This window comes from Coptis chinensis, chromosome 4, assembly GCF_015680905.1.
Source record: "Coptis chinensis isolate HL-2020 chromosome 4, ASM1568090v1, whole genome shotgun sequence".
In the NCBI taxonomy this organism is placed as follows: Eukaryota; Viridiplantae; Streptophyta; class Magnoliopsida; order Ranunculales; family Ranunculaceae; genus Coptis; species Coptis chinensis.
Genome location: NC_141459.1, coordinates 5,131,008 through 5,147,786, shown reverse-complemented (window position 1 = coordinate 5,147,786; position 16,779 = coordinate 5,131,008). Strand labels below are relative to the sequence as shown.

At 35.1% G+C, this 16,779-nt stretch overlaps 1 protein-coding gene and 3 long non-coding RNA genes across 5 annotated transcripts; 2 read left to right on the top strand and 2 right to left on the bottom strand.

The window, feature by feature from the left end:
• The first annotated feature begins 695 nt into the window (after window positions 1-695).
• On the top strand, window positions 696-1,430 carry LOC147501394 (protein FAR1-RELATED SEQUENCE 5-like). Its single transcript, XM_086604305.1, has one exon. It carries the CDS (start codon window positions 696-698, stop codon window positions 1,428-1,430), a length of 735 nt encoding a protein of 244 aa, XP_086460431.1.
• Window positions 1,431-10,115: 8,685 nt separating this feature from the next.
• Window positions 10,116-13,145, top strand: LOC147501392 (uncharacterized). 2 transcript variants are annotated; one of them, XR_015221378.1, is made up of 5 exons: window positions 10,116-10,508; window positions 10,772-11,500; window positions 11,603-11,740; window positions 12,392-12,615; window positions 12,711-13,145. It is a non-coding gene; the product is annotated as an uncharacterized LOC147501392 (long non-coding RNA). The 2 variants fall into 2 exon arrangements; XR_015221377.1 differs by having other exon boundaries at window positions 12,392-13,145.
• On the bottom strand, window positions 10,970-12,176 carry LOC147501393 (uncharacterized). The gene is made up of 2 exons (XR_015221380.1): window positions 11,919-12,176; window positions 10,970-11,579 (listed from the first exon to the last, which is right to left on the bottom strand). It is a non-coding gene; the product is annotated as an uncharacterized LOC147501393 (long non-coding RNA).
• LOC147501391 (uncharacterized) lies at window positions 12,879-14,870 on the bottom strand. Its single transcript, XR_015221379.1, has 4 exons — window positions 14,359-14,870; window positions 13,870-14,091; window positions 13,147-13,523; window positions 12,879-13,017 (listed from the first exon to the last, which is right to left on the bottom strand). It is a non-coding gene; the product is annotated as an uncharacterized LOC147501391 (long non-coding RNA).
• Between the last annotated feature and the right edge of the window lie 1,909 nt (window positions 14,871-16,779).

Sequence of the window (16,779 nt, the reverse complement as noted above, 5' to 3'; positions counted from 1 at the left end):
GTTATATATATATATATATATATATATATATATATATATATATATATATATATATATATATATATATATATGGTCTACTACCTTGACTCAATCCAATTGACTTATCTTGACAAAATTCGTCACGTCCGTTTGATCACAACCATCCAACGCCCAAGAACTATTCCTTATCAAACAAAGAATTCAGAGTGGGTAAAATGGTCATTTTGATTTTCTATTCATAAAAACAAAAAAACCCAACAAAACACCACGAGACTTCTTCTTCCTCTCTCTTCCTCACTCACTCTCTACAGAGAAACCCACGCACCGTTTTCTTCTTCACAAAAAGATCACCCGACTATTCAATTAGAGCCCATTATCTTTCTTTTTCACAAAAGATCACTATACTATTTTTTGGAATTAGCCATCTCTGTAAAACCAAGGTAAGTTAATCTTATTTTATCGCTCTTTTGGTTTTCCGATTTGTAAGAAGTTAATATTCTTTGCTTTGATATTGTCCTTTTGAACTTAAGTGCTTTCTTTTCGAATTAGAATTTTTAGTTGTTTGTTCTCGAAGAATTGCTCTATAGCCCTCTTTTATACCATAATCGTTTTTTGCTAATTAGAATAGACGTTAAAATTGTCAATTTAATATATGGGAGTCATTAATATCTATTTTGCATCATTTGATATTTTCTTTGTTTCTTTTTTTGCTAGAAATGGAAGAAAATGTTAGAGCTTTTGTTGGCACTTCTTCTTGTTGTACTGATTCTCAAAGTAATGACGTTAATAAATTAGTTGCTCCACACTTAGGTATGAAATTTAATAGTGTTGATGAAGCAAAGACTTACTACAGAGAGTTTGGTAAACAGGAGGGATTTGAGATTCGTGTTCGGACTACGGATAAAAAACAAACGGGTGTGGAATTGCCTTCTAGTTGTCTATTGGTTTGCTCACGCGAGGGGGTCCATAACAAGAAAGAAGAAATTGAAGGTGTAGCTTCGAAGTACTTCACTATTAGATGTGGTTGCCAAGCTAGAATGCGAGTTACAAAAAGAAAACTTGAAGATATATATGATGTGAGTTTGGCTGAAAATCGACATAGCCATGGTTTCGTCACTCCATCAAAGAGACAATATATGAAAGGTAACAAAAATATGCCTGAAGCTGCAAAGAGTTTGACAGAGGTTTTTCATGACAACGGTATACCTGTAGGAAAAGTGGCAGACGTTTTCCATGGGGATGAGATTGGGTTTCGAGAAAAGCATTGTTGGAACCACCATTATGGTTTGACGAGAAAAATGCCTAAAGATAATGATGCAACAGCCGTGCTTCACTATTTTAGGCAGAAGAGTGCTGAAAATCCTCAGTTCTACTATGCCGTTCAATTAGATACAAAAGGTGTAGTAGTAAATTTCTTTTGGGTTGATGGAAGGTCCCGCGGTCCAATATGAGTACTTTGGGGATGTCGATCTTTTGATACAACATATAGAACTAATGTTTACGGTATGCCGTTTGCCCCTTTATCGGAGTCAACCACCACATGCGGTCCATTCAGTTTGGTTGTGCCCTGCTACTTGATGAGACGGAAGAGACATTTGTGTGGTTGTTTCAGACATGGCTTGCAGCTATGGGTGGTCGATCACCAACTTCAATACTACTTATCCATGAAGATTTAGCGATGACTACAAAGAAGTTAGAAGAGTTTTCCCTACTATTCGACATCGATTTTGTCTTTGGCACATTATGCAGAAATTTTCGGAGAAGTTGTCATTTGTCTACCATAGGCTCGATGCTTTGTGTTCGTGAGCTTACATATATTATTTGGAAGTCATATAGGATTGTTGATTTTGAAAGCAGGTGGTCTGCACTCATCATTGAAGTATAACTTGACTGAAAATACTTGGTTGAAAAATATATAAAACCGTGTCGTCTTGGGTTCCGGCTTATCCACAATGACATTTTTTTTGGCTGGTATGCATAATGACCGGGCTGGTGAATCAATGAATTCTCATTATGATCAATTCGTTAGTTCGGACGACTACACTTATGGAATTTGTCCATGGTAATGAGAGGTCTTTGGAATCGATAGCCGAAATGAAAGGGAATCGATTACCGTGCATCGAACATACTTCTCGCATTGTGGCTAAGGATGCTTTCCTCCTCAAGCATGCAGGTAAAGTTTATACCATTAGTGCTTTCAATAAATTCAAGAAACATTTAGAAAAGGCTAAGATGAAGTATAGAATTGTTGGAGAAGAGATAGACATACATGGAACAGAATTTATCACGGTGAAGACAAGAGACATTAAGCAAACTTCAATTTGGAAAGTGACTTTTAATAGAGGAACTTTGGAGGGTGATTGTGAATGTAAGAATTTTCAGTTCGAAGGATTACTTTGTGCTCACATTTTAAAGCTTTTTCAGCGTTATGACATCGAAGAGATTCCAGATCATTTTATTTTGAAACGGTGGGTTAAAAGGCAAACACATATAGGCGGTGTTTGATGGTGGACTAGTGGCGGTCATGAAGACCATGAGCCATTAAGAGTTGCCCATTGTATCAAGGTTGCTACTCAATTGGCTTATGATGCATCAACTAGTGTTGAGACATATGCATATTTTATTCAAGATGAGTGAAATGTCTATTGGAGTTTGGAGCTCAAGGAAACTATCAACAAAACGGATGCAATGAATAATGAAGCACCTCCAGTTTGAAGAGCCTATAGTTGATACCTCCACAGGTAATTTATTTAGTTTGTTTTTTATCTTTGCAATGATAAAAATCCTATTTGATTTTAACTCTTAAATCTTCTTTTCAGCTCTTGGTTTTAAATCCCAACATTTCTCAAACGAAGGGGAGGAAGAAGAAAACGGAGAGAATGAAAGGCCCCAGGGAGGAAGCCTTAGAGAATCCAGGAAGAATGTGTAAATCTTGTAATAAGATTGCTAAGCACGACTCCAGAAATTGTCCAGAAAAATTAAAAAACAAGAGTGTGGAATGACATGTTTGTTGAGTGTGGAAGGACCGTTGGTTATGTTCTTACTGTCTTGGTTTTTTTAGTGTTTTTTTTCTAATTGTAAGAATTATAAAACTATCCAATTTTTTGGGAGCTTACACCAATGATTTCGGGGTTTTTTTTTTTATGTCGGATAATTGATACTAGAAAAATGGTATGAGGCAGCTGATCCTAAGTTGTAGAAAGTCCGAGTGATTCGATTGTTGTTCCTGATGGAACAGCTTTGTCTGCATATCAGTTGTTATTTTCGGTGAGTAGATTGTGGGCTTTGTGACTATGAACAATTGGACTATGAACATTGATTGTTCATAGTCATGAGCTATTAATAAACGGAGAATGATTATTTGCGTTTTGTTTTCTATGGTGAAAAATAGGAAAATGTATGTTATCTTGTTGGACTATGAACATTCAGTGTTCATACTCCTAGTGGACTATGAACATTGAATGTTCATACTTTGTTAGACTATGAACATTCAGTGTTCATAGTTGATGCAATACAGTTTTGCCAATGATGTCAATGAAGTTGGCATATGATGTGTATGTCAATGAAGTTGACATACATCAATGAACTGGAAAAGTTGGATTATTCTCTATTAATAAACGGATAATGATTATTTGCGTTTTGTTTTCTATGGTGAAAAATAGGAAAATGTATGTTATCTTGTTGGACTATGAACATTCAGTGTTCATATATTCTAGTGGACTATGAACATTGAATGTTCATATTTGTTAGACTATGAACATTCAGTGTTCATAGTTGATGCAATCTGATTTGCCAATGATGTCAATGAAGTTGGCATATGATGTGTATGTCAATGAAGTTGACATACATCAATGAACCGAAAAGTTGGATTATTCTCTATTAATAAACGGATAATGATTATTTGGCGTTTTGTTTTCTATGGTGAAAAATAGGAAAATGTATGTTATCTTGTTGGACTATGAACATTCAGGTGTTCATACTCCTAGTGGACTATGAACATTGAATGTTCATACTTTGTTAGACTATGAACATTCAGTGTTCATAGTTGATGCAATACAATTTACCAATGATGTCAATGAAGTTGGCATATGATGTGTATGTCAATGAAGTTGACATACATCAATGAACCGAAAAGTGATTCTTCATAGTTCGGTAGCTATGAACACTCATTGTTCATAGCTATGAACATAGTCCATATTGTACAATGAGTGTTCATAGTCCATATTGTACGTACTATGAACAATGTTCATTGTTCATAGTCCAATTGTAGTATGCACAAAGAATATTCATAGCTCATGACTATGAACATTGATTGTTTATAATACATACAGTATGAACTATGAACACTCACTGTTCATAGTTCAATTGTGATATGAACAAAAAATGTTTATTACCAGTTTCATGACCAAAATTATAGAGAGCTTGTTAAGCATCATTGGCCATGCACTAATAATATTGCACATACATACAAAAATTCAACTTAGATTGTTTTGGTCACTTAAAGACTAAATTTAACAAGGCCAGAAAACATTCAAACAATTCCTAAATCAGTCCTTTAGAAAATAAAAGAGTAGAAGTTGAAAACTTGAATGCTCATAAGTTATCATAGGATGTAGTCCACTAGGCTGAAAAAAACTAACGATAACTGGTTTGCCTTGGGTCACGAAAACACTAATAAGATTCGAAAACAGAGAAGTAGTTCTTGTGCTTAATTTGTTATATGAAAAATCAATATTTTCCCCTATCAAAATTTTCTACAAGAAAAAAACGGAATGCTTTTTCAAATCAAATAACTCATCAGTTCAATTGTTCAAAAATCCCAATTGACCACTCCACTAATCTTAATCAATTTTAACAACATACGGCAGTATGATTGACTTTGATTGACTTTGTTGACTTCAACTGATTGAACACGGTTTTTGACTGATCGAAAAGGTAAATTCAATGGGGGCTCATCGGTGATAAACTTTCTCTGTTATATAGTGTTGTACACATTTTATATAGTGAGGTATGAACATTAATTGTTCATACCCCAAATAGGTATGAACAATGAATGTTCATATGAACAACGACTGTTCATAGCTCATATTGGGGTATGAACATTGTTCATACCCCAAATAAGAGAGGGTACAATGGTCATTTGACTTTCTATTCACAAAAAAAAATAGATCCACAAAAAAACCACGACCCCATTCTTCTTCCTCCTAACAAAAGTCATCTCTGCACAAAACTTCATAGTTGGGTATTGATTTGTGTATAATTCTTCAATTTGGAGATGGGTTTAATTTACCTTGGAGTTATCCTCATAAATATGAAGTGGGTTATCCTAGTTTATCTGTAGAAGTGAATTCTTTGACTTCCATTGAATCATTGATAAAGAAATACCTTATATAGTTATGACACCTTTTTATGTAAACCATTGGAAGGAATTAAAGATATGGTTGAGTTGAGAATCTTGGTGAGTTTTTGTATCCGCTTTTGATTCTATTGTTGTTGAGCGAGGAGGTAATCAATTTTCAAATGAGTTCTTCAAACTTGATTGAGTTGGGTTTTAATTATATTTTCCTTTTGATTCTTAAGATTTGATTGTGGGTTAACCGGTTCCATTGAGTTTCCAAGTAGAGTTTTCATGAAAAAACGTGGTGGTGGGTTTCTCTGAAAACTTGGTGGTGGGTGTCCCTATAGTGAGGAGAGAGAAAGAGGATGAGGAAGAAGAAAGAGGCGTCAGTTTTTATCCAATTTTCTAATCTAATTTGTGAAAGAAAAATAAAATGACTATTATACCCTCTCATATTTGCTTTGTGAAATTAGCACAAGATCTGGACATTGGATTGGGTATAATCGAATGGACGGATGAGTCAAGTTAAGATGGGTCATTCGCTTTAAGTCATCAAGATAGCCAAATTTCCTATATATATATATATATATATATATATATGAGTTCATGCTAGACAGTTGTGTATGGATTCAAATGTAGGATTTTGGTAAATATTGATTGAATTAGCAAAATATGAGTATTTTAAAAAAAATTAATAGAAAAAAATTAAAAAAAATAAAAATCCGACGGACAAAATCCCTAGCTGACATCAACGCAAAAGGTGACCTATACCGACAGATAACATCCCACACATAACTGTTGGCATAGATATTCTATACCGACAGATACCATCACACACCAATCCGTCGCCAAATGTCACCTATAACGACAGATAAAATCCCACACATAACCGTCGGCATAGATATTCTATACCGACGGATAAAATCCCACACACATCCGTCGGCATAGATATTCTATACCGACGGTCCTTCCCGACGGTTTTTGTCCCTAACTAAAGCAATGGCGACAGAGCAAATTAGGACAGCCTAGGGATGGTTTTAATCCGTCGGCGTAGCTCTATAAGGACGGTTTTTGTCCGTCGGTATATATCAATTATTTTGTAGTGTGTGAGGACGGTTTTGTTCACTAGTTCTTCTTTTCTAGTGCAGGCTTGTATCTTTTTGTTTCCTTCTTTTGCTACATTGGCTATCATGTAATCCTTATTCTTTATAATCAATCAATTACCTTTAACAAAAAAAAAACTGTGAGGATGATTGTTTGTTAGAATAGTTGTTATTTAGAATAGAAATTTCACATCTCATTACTCTCACCATTGTTCCTTGTGTTTTATTAGTTGAATTCGTTTAAGTCTAGATAGATTAAGAGTGGAACGATTCCGTACTCTATATATTACATGAATATATATGTGAGAGTAGGAAATAAATAATTGATATCGTAAGAAAAAGGTTAGAGTAATCTAGTTGAGTTTTTACGGGTTATCAAACAACCAAATTTGGGACAGCCATCGAACAGCCAAAAAACTATATGTATAGAAATGCTCTAGTGCGGGCTTCCCGTACAAAAAATAATCCGGACCAAAATAAGCCAACTTGAATTCTCGTGAATTTATTCCCTCTCTCTCATCTCTCCACTTTTTTCTCCTATTAGAACTCACACTCTCTCTCTCCACTTTTCCTCTCTCCTCTCTCTATGCCCTCTCTCTTCTCTTCCATTTTTTGCTGCCAACTCTCTCTTCTTGATTCAGAGACAATATAGTTTAGAACAATCCCGACCATAAAAAAAACTCTTTTTCTTACTCCCCAGATTAATATAGTTTAGAACAATCCCACCATAATAAAAAAAAAAAAAAAAAAAAAAAACTCTTTTTTCATACTCCCTATATTGGTTTCACCAATTTCTACCGCAAAACGAGAATATATATACCATTTCACGCTCATAGGAAATTTAAACATATATATTTGCTATTGATTGAACTATTTGAATCATGCCTTTGATTCCTGCTACTAATTACAAATGAATAGTTTAATTGATAAATCTAAGATATCAAAAACGGTAATAAATAGTTCATTGCATTAAGTTTTTCTTATTTGTTAATTAGTGCAGGCAATATATATTTAAGTTCCTCGTTTTTTGTTTTTTTGTGATGCATGCATGTGTGGCAATGAGTCCGTGGATCACATCATAATATGTTGTCATTTACATGGAAAATGTGGTGCTCTTTCCTCCCCTCAATCTGTCAGAGTGTCTTAGAGTGTGTGTACTCCCCAAATGAGTGTGCGCTTGGGAGTGTCTTGTGAGCTTGCTCTCTTTCTCAATCCCTAAGGTGTGTGTCTAGAATCTAGAGAGGGATAAGTGTCGGTTTGATGGTTTGGGATGGGTTTAATCGATCTTTTGTTGTTTGTTTTCATCAAACTTTTTAGGAAGAGTTGAGGGTATGCTCTTGTTGTGAGATTGAGTCGTATGTATCGCTCACAAGTGGTAAGGTTAAGCTTTTACTCTTTAAAAATAAATAAAGCGGTCAACTAAATGAAGGCATCATTGTCCATCTTTGTAACATTCAATTGTTTATTTAGTCTTTGTTTTTGATTTTGCAATAACTTATGCACATGCAACATAGCAAATTTAATTTCTTCGGTTCTCGACTTCTTAATCTATAGAGTGCCTCTCATTTCCATATATATCTTGTTTCCAAAGTTCAAAAGCGGACATCATTATCGGCTTAATATAGATACCATTATCATTTAGCCCTTATTATTTCTCACTTGTTAAACCCAAATACTTGTTCATGTCATCAGTTTTCAGCTGGAGGAGTCATTCGCGTGCCACGGTTTGATATGGCAATGGCCAAAGCTGAGGCCAACAAGAAACCCGGCCCCTAGGCTCCTAGCTGAGGAAGATGTGCATATTGTGACAATGTAAGTTCAATTTTATGTATTTCTTTGGCTAATAGATAGTCTCATTTTCGCCATGGGTTCATTTCTTTTCAGCCAGAAGATATTAATTTTCAGCTTGCATTTGAAAGTGATTATGATGTACTTTCACCAATATTCACATGCAGCTATGGTAGAATATATTGCTCGCGAAAGTGGATAGGGTTGCAATGTTTGCTCAAATGGTACAGATTTTATCGTGGCGTTGTTGTCACGACAGAATGCGTTCATGCCCTCAATGCGTGGTATGATCTTATCCAAACTCACCACTTCTAATAATCGATATGATTAATTAGTTATAAACAATGTTATATTGTTCTAAATTATATTGTCTCAATCAAGAAGAGAGAGTTGGCAACAAAAAATTGGAGAGAGGAGAGAGGGCGTGAGAGAGAGAGAGAGGAAAAGTGGAGAGAGAGTATATGGGTTCTAATAGGAGAAAAAAGTGAAGAGATGAGAGAGGGAATAAATTCACGAATTCAAGTTGGTTTATTTTGGTCCGGATTATTTTTTTGTATGCGGGAAGTCCGTGACTAGAGCATTTCGTGTGTGTGTGTATATATATATATATATATATACAACCCGGCTCCTAAAAGGACCTTAAATAAAGACTTTAAATAAGTACCAAATCTAAAACACCCACAACTTTACCTACAAAATGATTTAAACCCTAATCTTTTGTGCATATGATCTACTAACCATAAAGAACATATCTACAGTTATATATATATCGGTTAGGCTAGAGTGCCACTCTTATAGTGTCACCCTTATTTCACACTCCTCCTGGTCCGTTAGATCTTAAGATGAGATGATAGATCTAAAACTGATAAAAACTCGAAATTTCAAAATTTCAAAAACCAAAAATACAAAAAAAAATATGAAATTTATTTGCTTCACTTAGAGAGCGATGGGGATGAAGACACAGAGTCTGACAATGAGGCATCTTTTTCTAGGGTGCTCATTGCACCGAATGGAAGTGTTTATTCACTTGGTGTCCCACTCTTGGCAGATTTTAGGTGCAATGACAAACCTACTTCAGAAGCAAGCACTTCAGGTGAGGTGAAGCCTGTTCCAGCGGACCAGGCTATATTTGATGCAGAGCAAAGTTTTGAGAGGGAGCTCTCTTTCATTCGGGAAGCCAAAGAGTCCGGAGTCGTTTATCTTCTTGGTCACGGAGATATAAGAGCAAGGAAGGACTCTTGGTTTATCAAGAAATTGGTTATAAACTACTTTTATGCGTTCTTGAGAAAGAACTGCAGGAGAGGAATTGCAAATCTGAGTGTACTGCACTCTAATTTGATGCAAGTTGGCATGACATACATGGTCTGAAGCTGATTTTCCACCCAACTAAAGGCCTTTTCTCCTCGTTTCATTTTATTTGGTGTCGAAGTTTACATTTGCAGTTGGATTGAAAGACCATGTTTGAGCTGGGAATATTGTTAAACGAGACATACAAATGATACTACATTGTTCTTCTTTATAAACACAAGTTCTTAATGCTTCACCATATCTGTTCAATGCTTCACCAGATCTAGATTCGAAAATTGAAAGTGAGAAGAAGGGGTTTTGAAATTTCGTATTTTTTGTATTTTTGTTTTGAAAATTTGAAATTTCAAGTTTTTATCAGTTTTAGATCTGATCATCTCATCCTCGAGATCTGATGATCTGAGAGAATGCAGGAGAGTGTGAGATAAGACTCTAAATTTAACCGTATATATATATATATATATATCGGGTTTGTCAGAGTCCACTTTATAAATAGTGACACCCTTATCTCACACTTCTCTTGGTCCGTCAGATCTGTTCTTTAGATTATCAGATCTAATTCACTAAAAAATCGCGAAATTTCAAAATTTCACACTATTTCAAAAACAAAAAAACTGAAACCGAAACCCAATTTTCTCTCTCCTATTACGAAGGTTTTCTCTCTCCTATTTCTATTCTCCAATTTTCCCAAATCCAAACCCAACAATTTTCGGTAAATCAAAAATGGAAAATTGAAACCAACTCAGTTCCATCTTCAAAACAGCCCCTTTACTAGAATCAGTTGCATTTCAACTAGGCCAAAGAGGAAAGCAGGTGTGAAAATCGACAAGTCAGAAACTGAAGAGTTGGTTAAGACTCTTTTTTTAAGGAATTTTAATGATAAGAAACCTTTGGTTAATGTATTGGATAAGTATGTTAAGTTGATTAGAACCGAACATTGTTTTCATTTGTTTGAAGAACTTGGGAAGAGAGATAAGTGGCTTCAATGCCTCGAGGTTTGTTTTGTTTTTTTTTTTTTTTTTTTTCACATTTTGATTGATATGGGGTTTGTTTATTAGACTATACTAGATTTGACATTTTGATTGAACTTGTGTAAGTACCATTTTGGTTTAATCATCAAAATCAATAGTAGCTTTGAACTCATGGAAATGTTAGCACAATTTCCATCAATTTCAGTGTTGATGGAATTGCATCCGTCAATTTCAGTGTTGTTTCATGTCAGCACAATTTGATTATGTATGGGTTTTGTGCCTTGCAGGTCTAAGACAATCCCTCGGACAAACTTCGCCGACGCGGCCTCAACCATTTTTGTTCATATACAATGGAAAGCAAGGCAGCAACAAGGCAACAAGTACATGTGTTGTATTTGATTATGTTTGCTTAAGCTGTCAGTGACCGCCTTTTATCACTAAAAGCCTATCCTTTTTTGAATGTACAGTTTACATCAATCCAGCTAGGCTGGTTTAAGTCTCTGAAGGGGTAAGCTAGATTGAATGACTTGGTATGACTTCCAAGTCGTTGAGTACAAGCGAGTGAGTAGAGAGGATTTGCGTCGAGTTAGTTTTGGTAGTGTTGACCGAAGAGGACATTGCAATTGGAAGCTATAGTGGCATTTGGCCTTTTATATGTCGGTGTTTTACTGTGAACATATATATATATACTTATGTTGATTGGCCTTTTATGTTATGTGAAGTATCATCGACAAATTAGAAATGGAGAATTCTATCATTGTATATGCTTCAAAGTATTAAGTAAAAGAAAATTTTCCTTCTGTTGATATTATGGATTTTTTTTTTGCTTTACTAAGATGATTCTTCTGACAGATCAAAAATAAAAATCATTAATACCTCGTAATGTATTTGACAAGGCTAGGAAAGAAGGTCCGCTCAGAATGCTCAGCATAAAAGAGTGCTGCATTGCTTTCATCAAGCTGAACCATTGTCGCCTTGAGGATGCTAAAACCAGACTCATCTATAACTCTTTTAATGTATCCTGTGTAATTTAAACCATCTGGCTTTATCATTGCCAGTGTCTTTTCTTTTTCAGTACTTGCATAACTTCCTGATCTACATTCCAATCAAAATTGCAGTTCAGTGAGATCTTTCAAAAAGTAGACATTGACATTGAAAGGAGTAGCACCAGTATTCAATTTTTCTTTCCTTAATGATAACACTGCTAAAGGAAGGTAATGGCGATGCAAGAAAGGACATTACACTGCTAAAGGAAGGTAATTTATTTTTCATAGAACATAGAAGTAGAACAAGCACTGCAGGTAGAATACATTGCACAAGGGAATTTTACCATAAAGTATGAAACAAACTTTCCATTAAGCATTTAATTTGAATCAATGACAGATATTTAATAAGAAAAATTGAGAGTAAACAAGTGAAGAAAGGAAATGGTACCTGGAAAACAGAGCAAGAGAGAGTAAGAGAGAGAACAAGTGTTTTAGCCATCAAGTAAGTAAGGAAGATAACGCGGGAAAACGAGTAACACTAACACACATCAATTGGTTTTGAGTATCTCCAAAACTGAAAAACACACGCCAATTGATATTCCAAACTTTAACCCACGCCACCTATTTTAACTCCATTTTCTTCCCATCATTGATAGTTTCCTCTCCTTGTGGAGCCACTCAGCCACATGTGACTCTTCATGTGAATTATAAAAGCTTACGATGATCAGATTACTTGGTGTGCAGAAAAAATGAATTGAGTGTGTCGTGTATTCAAATTATAAGCGATGGTTTGATACATTTGTGGAATAATATATACAACCTTTTGCACACATGCATGCATTTCTAATCCGGATTAAAATTTATAAAACAGAAAGTTCAAATGAATAAAATTGTGAAACTGAAAAAGGCCTCCTATTACAGAGGATTGTGCCAAAGGCTATTGATGGCTTGAAAGAATGATACAGAGCCAGGTGCCCGTCCCTGTCCCTGCCTTTTGGTCGATCTGGCAATCCATCCACCATGAAGTTCTTTGCTAAATACAGGTACAAGCGTCTCCAGCTGCGATCGTTGGAGGAAGCAGGAAGCTACTGCAGATCTTTAAATGATCATTCAGAAATCAGGACAGCAAATAGATCAAACAAAAGGTGCAAGCAAACCCTATCAAAATGTTCCATGCGGCGATGCTGCCATTTGCTCAGTACTATAATACATTTGGCACCATTCTTATCTTCCATTGCAGGCCTTGTAAGCCTTTACGGACGATCCTTCGTTGCATTTAAAAATCGTAATCTATGTCAGTAATATTCTGGGAACTTGAACGCTTAACCAACTGTTCTTGCTCATTGTAAAGATCAAGGTTATCACATGGAGCAGGGAAGATTGTCCCAATCACACGTCCCTGAACAAAAGCACACTGGAAGATATGTTTCTTCTTGTACGTTGTACCCACTGACATATCCCGGAATGTGAGGTTCCTCAACGGTATATCATCACTTCCATGGAGTCGTACAGGAACACGAACTCCCTGGCCGTGGATCCCAATGAAACTGATATTTCCAAGGATTGTAATGATTTTATATGTTTCGTTTGATTCAGAAACTCAGATGCTGCAAATATCGGTCCTAGCAAGTACTAAGACCTTTAGAGACTAGTAAGAGAGAGATGAGGTTAATTACCTTGGCTTGCAGAACACAAAGCTTCCCGTAAGTAGGTAGTATAATCATCATCAATATAAGTTAAACAGCCATCTAAGCTAGAAGCAACAGAAACCATGTTTCCGACATCAAAGGTTTACTAAAAAGAGACAAATTTAAGGAATAATGCACTATATATATAGCAGCAAGCCTGCAAAGAGTACTCTCTCCAACTACTACAACAACAACAATACTAAATACTAACAACAGAGGTACATAGACGTCAGTGAAGAATCTTTTGTCAGACATTCATACTGTTTCATTCGGTTGCATACCATCCAGTATTTGAGAATACCCCTTCAACATTCTCAAGTGGAGGACCAAGACAGTTACAAGTAATGCTGGTCTTTTCCATTGATCTGTCAGAAGAATCATCTTAGTAAAGCAAAAAAAAAATCCATAATATCAACAGAAGGAAAATTTTCTTTTACTTAATACTTTGAAGCATATACAATGATAGAATTCTCCATTTCTAATTTGTCGATGATACTTCACATAACATAAAAGGCCAATCAACATAAGTATATATATATATGTTCACAGTAAAACACCGACATATAAAAGGCCAAATGCCACTATAGCTTCCAATTGCAATGTCCTCTTCGGTCAACACTACCAAAACTAACTCGACGCAAATCCTCTCTACTCACTTTCATTTGTACTCAACGACTTGGAAGTCATACCAAGTCATTCAATCTAGCTTACCCCTTCAGAGACTTAAACCAGCCTAGCTGGATTGATGTAAACTGTACATTCAAAAAAGGATAGGCTTTTAGTGATAAAAGGCGGTCACTGACAGCTTAAGCAAACATAATCAAATACAACACATGTACTTGTTGCCTTGTTGCTGCCTTGCTTTCCATTGTATATGAACAAAAATGGTTGAGGCCGCGTCGGCTTAAGTTTGTCCGAGGGATTGTCTTAGACCTGCAAGGCACAAAACCCATACATAATCAAATTGTGCTGACATGAAACAACACTGAAATTGACGGATGCAATTCCATCAACACTGAAATTGATGGAAATTGTGCTAACATTTCCATGAGTTCAAAGCTACTATTGATTTTGATGATTAAACCAAAAATGGTACTTACACAAGTTCAATCAAAATGTCAAATCTAGTATAGTCTAATAAACAAACCCCATATCAATCAAAATGTGAAAAAAAAAAAAAAAAAAAAAAAAAAAACAAACCTCGAGGCATTGAAGCCACTTATCTCTCTTCCCAAGTTCTTCAAACAAATGAAAACAATGTTCGGTTCTAATCAACTTAACATACTTATCCAATACATTAACCAAAGGTTTCTTATCATTAAAATTCCTTAAAAGAGTCTTAACCAACTCTTCAGTTTCTGACTTGTCGATTTTCACACCTGCTTTCCTCTTTGGCCTAGTTGAAATGCAACTGATTCTAGTAAAGGGGCTGTTTTGAAGATGGAACTGAGTTGGTTTCAATTTTCCATTTTTGATTTACCGAAAATTGTTGGGTTTGGATTTGGGAAAATTGGAGAATAGAAATAGGAGAGAGAAAACCTTCGTAATAGGAGAGAGAAAATTGGGTTTCGGTTTCAGTTTTTTTGTTTTTGAAATAGTGTGAAATTTTGAAATTTCGCGATTTTTTAGTGAATTAGATCTGATAATCTAAAGAACAGATCTGACGGACCAAGAGAAGTGTGAGATAAGGGTGTCACTATAAGAGTGGCACTCTAGACAAACCGTATATATATATATATATATATATATATACACGGTTAGGCTAGAGTGCCACAAACAACATATATATAGATTGTTTCCTTATCTTTATATATACTAGGTATTATTCGTGCCTACGACACAATTTGTTATTATGTGATTATTATGTTGTTTGTGGCATTAATCTTGGTATACCATAATATTTTCAAATGTGTGGCCTATGTGAGAATTTCCTTGGTGTGGTCTTCCAGTTGTTTTTTAGTACCTTAATATGAATTGAAGAATTTCCAATAAATATGTTAGTGGAAATAGTTAATTGACCTGTGTCATTGTTTTTGTTAAATAATTTTCGAGTATAGTCTAACAAAATGGGTTTAGGGAAATGGATAAAAATAGTTGAATGATTTTTTTTTCAAAGCAAATTAAACCCCAATATTGAGCCCTTTGAAATAAGTAAAAATAGTTGTATGATTTTTCAGAGCAAACCCCAACATTGAACTCTCTAGTAACATTGTTTTGTAGATTTTCCACCATTTGAATTGTTTTGGATCAAACTTAATAACCAAAAGAAGTTCAACTACTATCACTGACATTGGTTGATGGAAGGTCATTAACCAAAATTTCAAATGTATTACCGAACAAAGGTAGTGAAGGAAAGAATAGTGGATGAAAAGAAAAGCTAATAAAGGAAAAGAACGACTCTGTAACTATAAGCTCAACTTTCCTTCCGCTCATAACAAAACATCGCTCATTGTCAAGCCACGACAATTTGTATCAATTTGTGTTTGAAGTGCTAATCTGCTTCGCACCTTTTGCCCGATGCATAATATAGGTATGGTACTTTATTCAACCGCATATGTAATGTTTCAACGATAAGTATGGCACCAACGACAAAATAAACAAACACATAGAGAATAAACAATGTACACACTAATTTACCAAGTCAAACAAAAAAAACTTTGGAAACCTGAGGAATTGTAGCAAAATAATAGAAAAAAAAGCTAAAATTATCTCAAGAACCATCCAAAAAAAATTAAAAATGGAGCCATTGTTAGAAAAGATAAAATACTGGCCAAAAAATTATAAATGCACTTAATTAATATCCCAAGTAAAAAATTAACACAAATTAGGCAACCACAGACCAGCTTTCAGAAATTATAAACATTACAATGAGATTAATAATAACCATAATCATTTACTATGCTGGTTAGCATCCTCACCGGGAGCTTCAATTGTTTTCACTTGTGAGGCTTTCTCTAGGAAAGCTTGCTGTTGTATGACTTTACGCAATTCGCTTGAAGTACTACTCTTCCTCCAACCAAGCATAGTATCTTGGCATCAATTCCTAAAGAGTATTTTCCACCACCACAATGAAGAAGGCATTCAGCTATTATCACAACGAAAAAGCGTTACTCACTATAAAAGGCGGTATTCAAGATTCAAAAGGCAGCATTCTTCATTTTATACATTTCAAAGTTATAAACAGAAATAAAGTAGACATTCTCTTGTATCCCAAAGTATTCAAGTTCAGCTCCTGACCTGCTCAATTTCTAGCGATACATATGCACCAATAGAAATAGACTTCATTATACAACAGCAATCAAAGCTTTTTAACTACCAAACAATAAAAAATTTGCCAATGCGAGGGAAATTTGAGTACAACCACTTCTTATGTATAAATATCATCGGTAACTATTCAGAATAAGTCCATAGCTGAACTAAACTATCAGAAGGACAATTGCATTCTATCTATCAACTACTCTTAATTGCTTGTTTCTTAACTTTGGTGCACTCTGAAGATTCCTAGATACATACACTTCCATAGTTTAGCCATATAAACACACTACACAGTCCAATAGAAAGCGTACTTTTCAAAATTATGAAAAATCAAAGGTAAAAAGCTTACCATTCATCTCCTATACG

Bases quoted from the DNA above. Each gene is read 5' to 3' on its own strand.
- LOC147501394 (XM_086604305.1), top strand. From the start codon at position 696: ATGGAAGAAAATGTTAGAGCTTTTGTTGGCACTTCTTCTTGTTGTACT.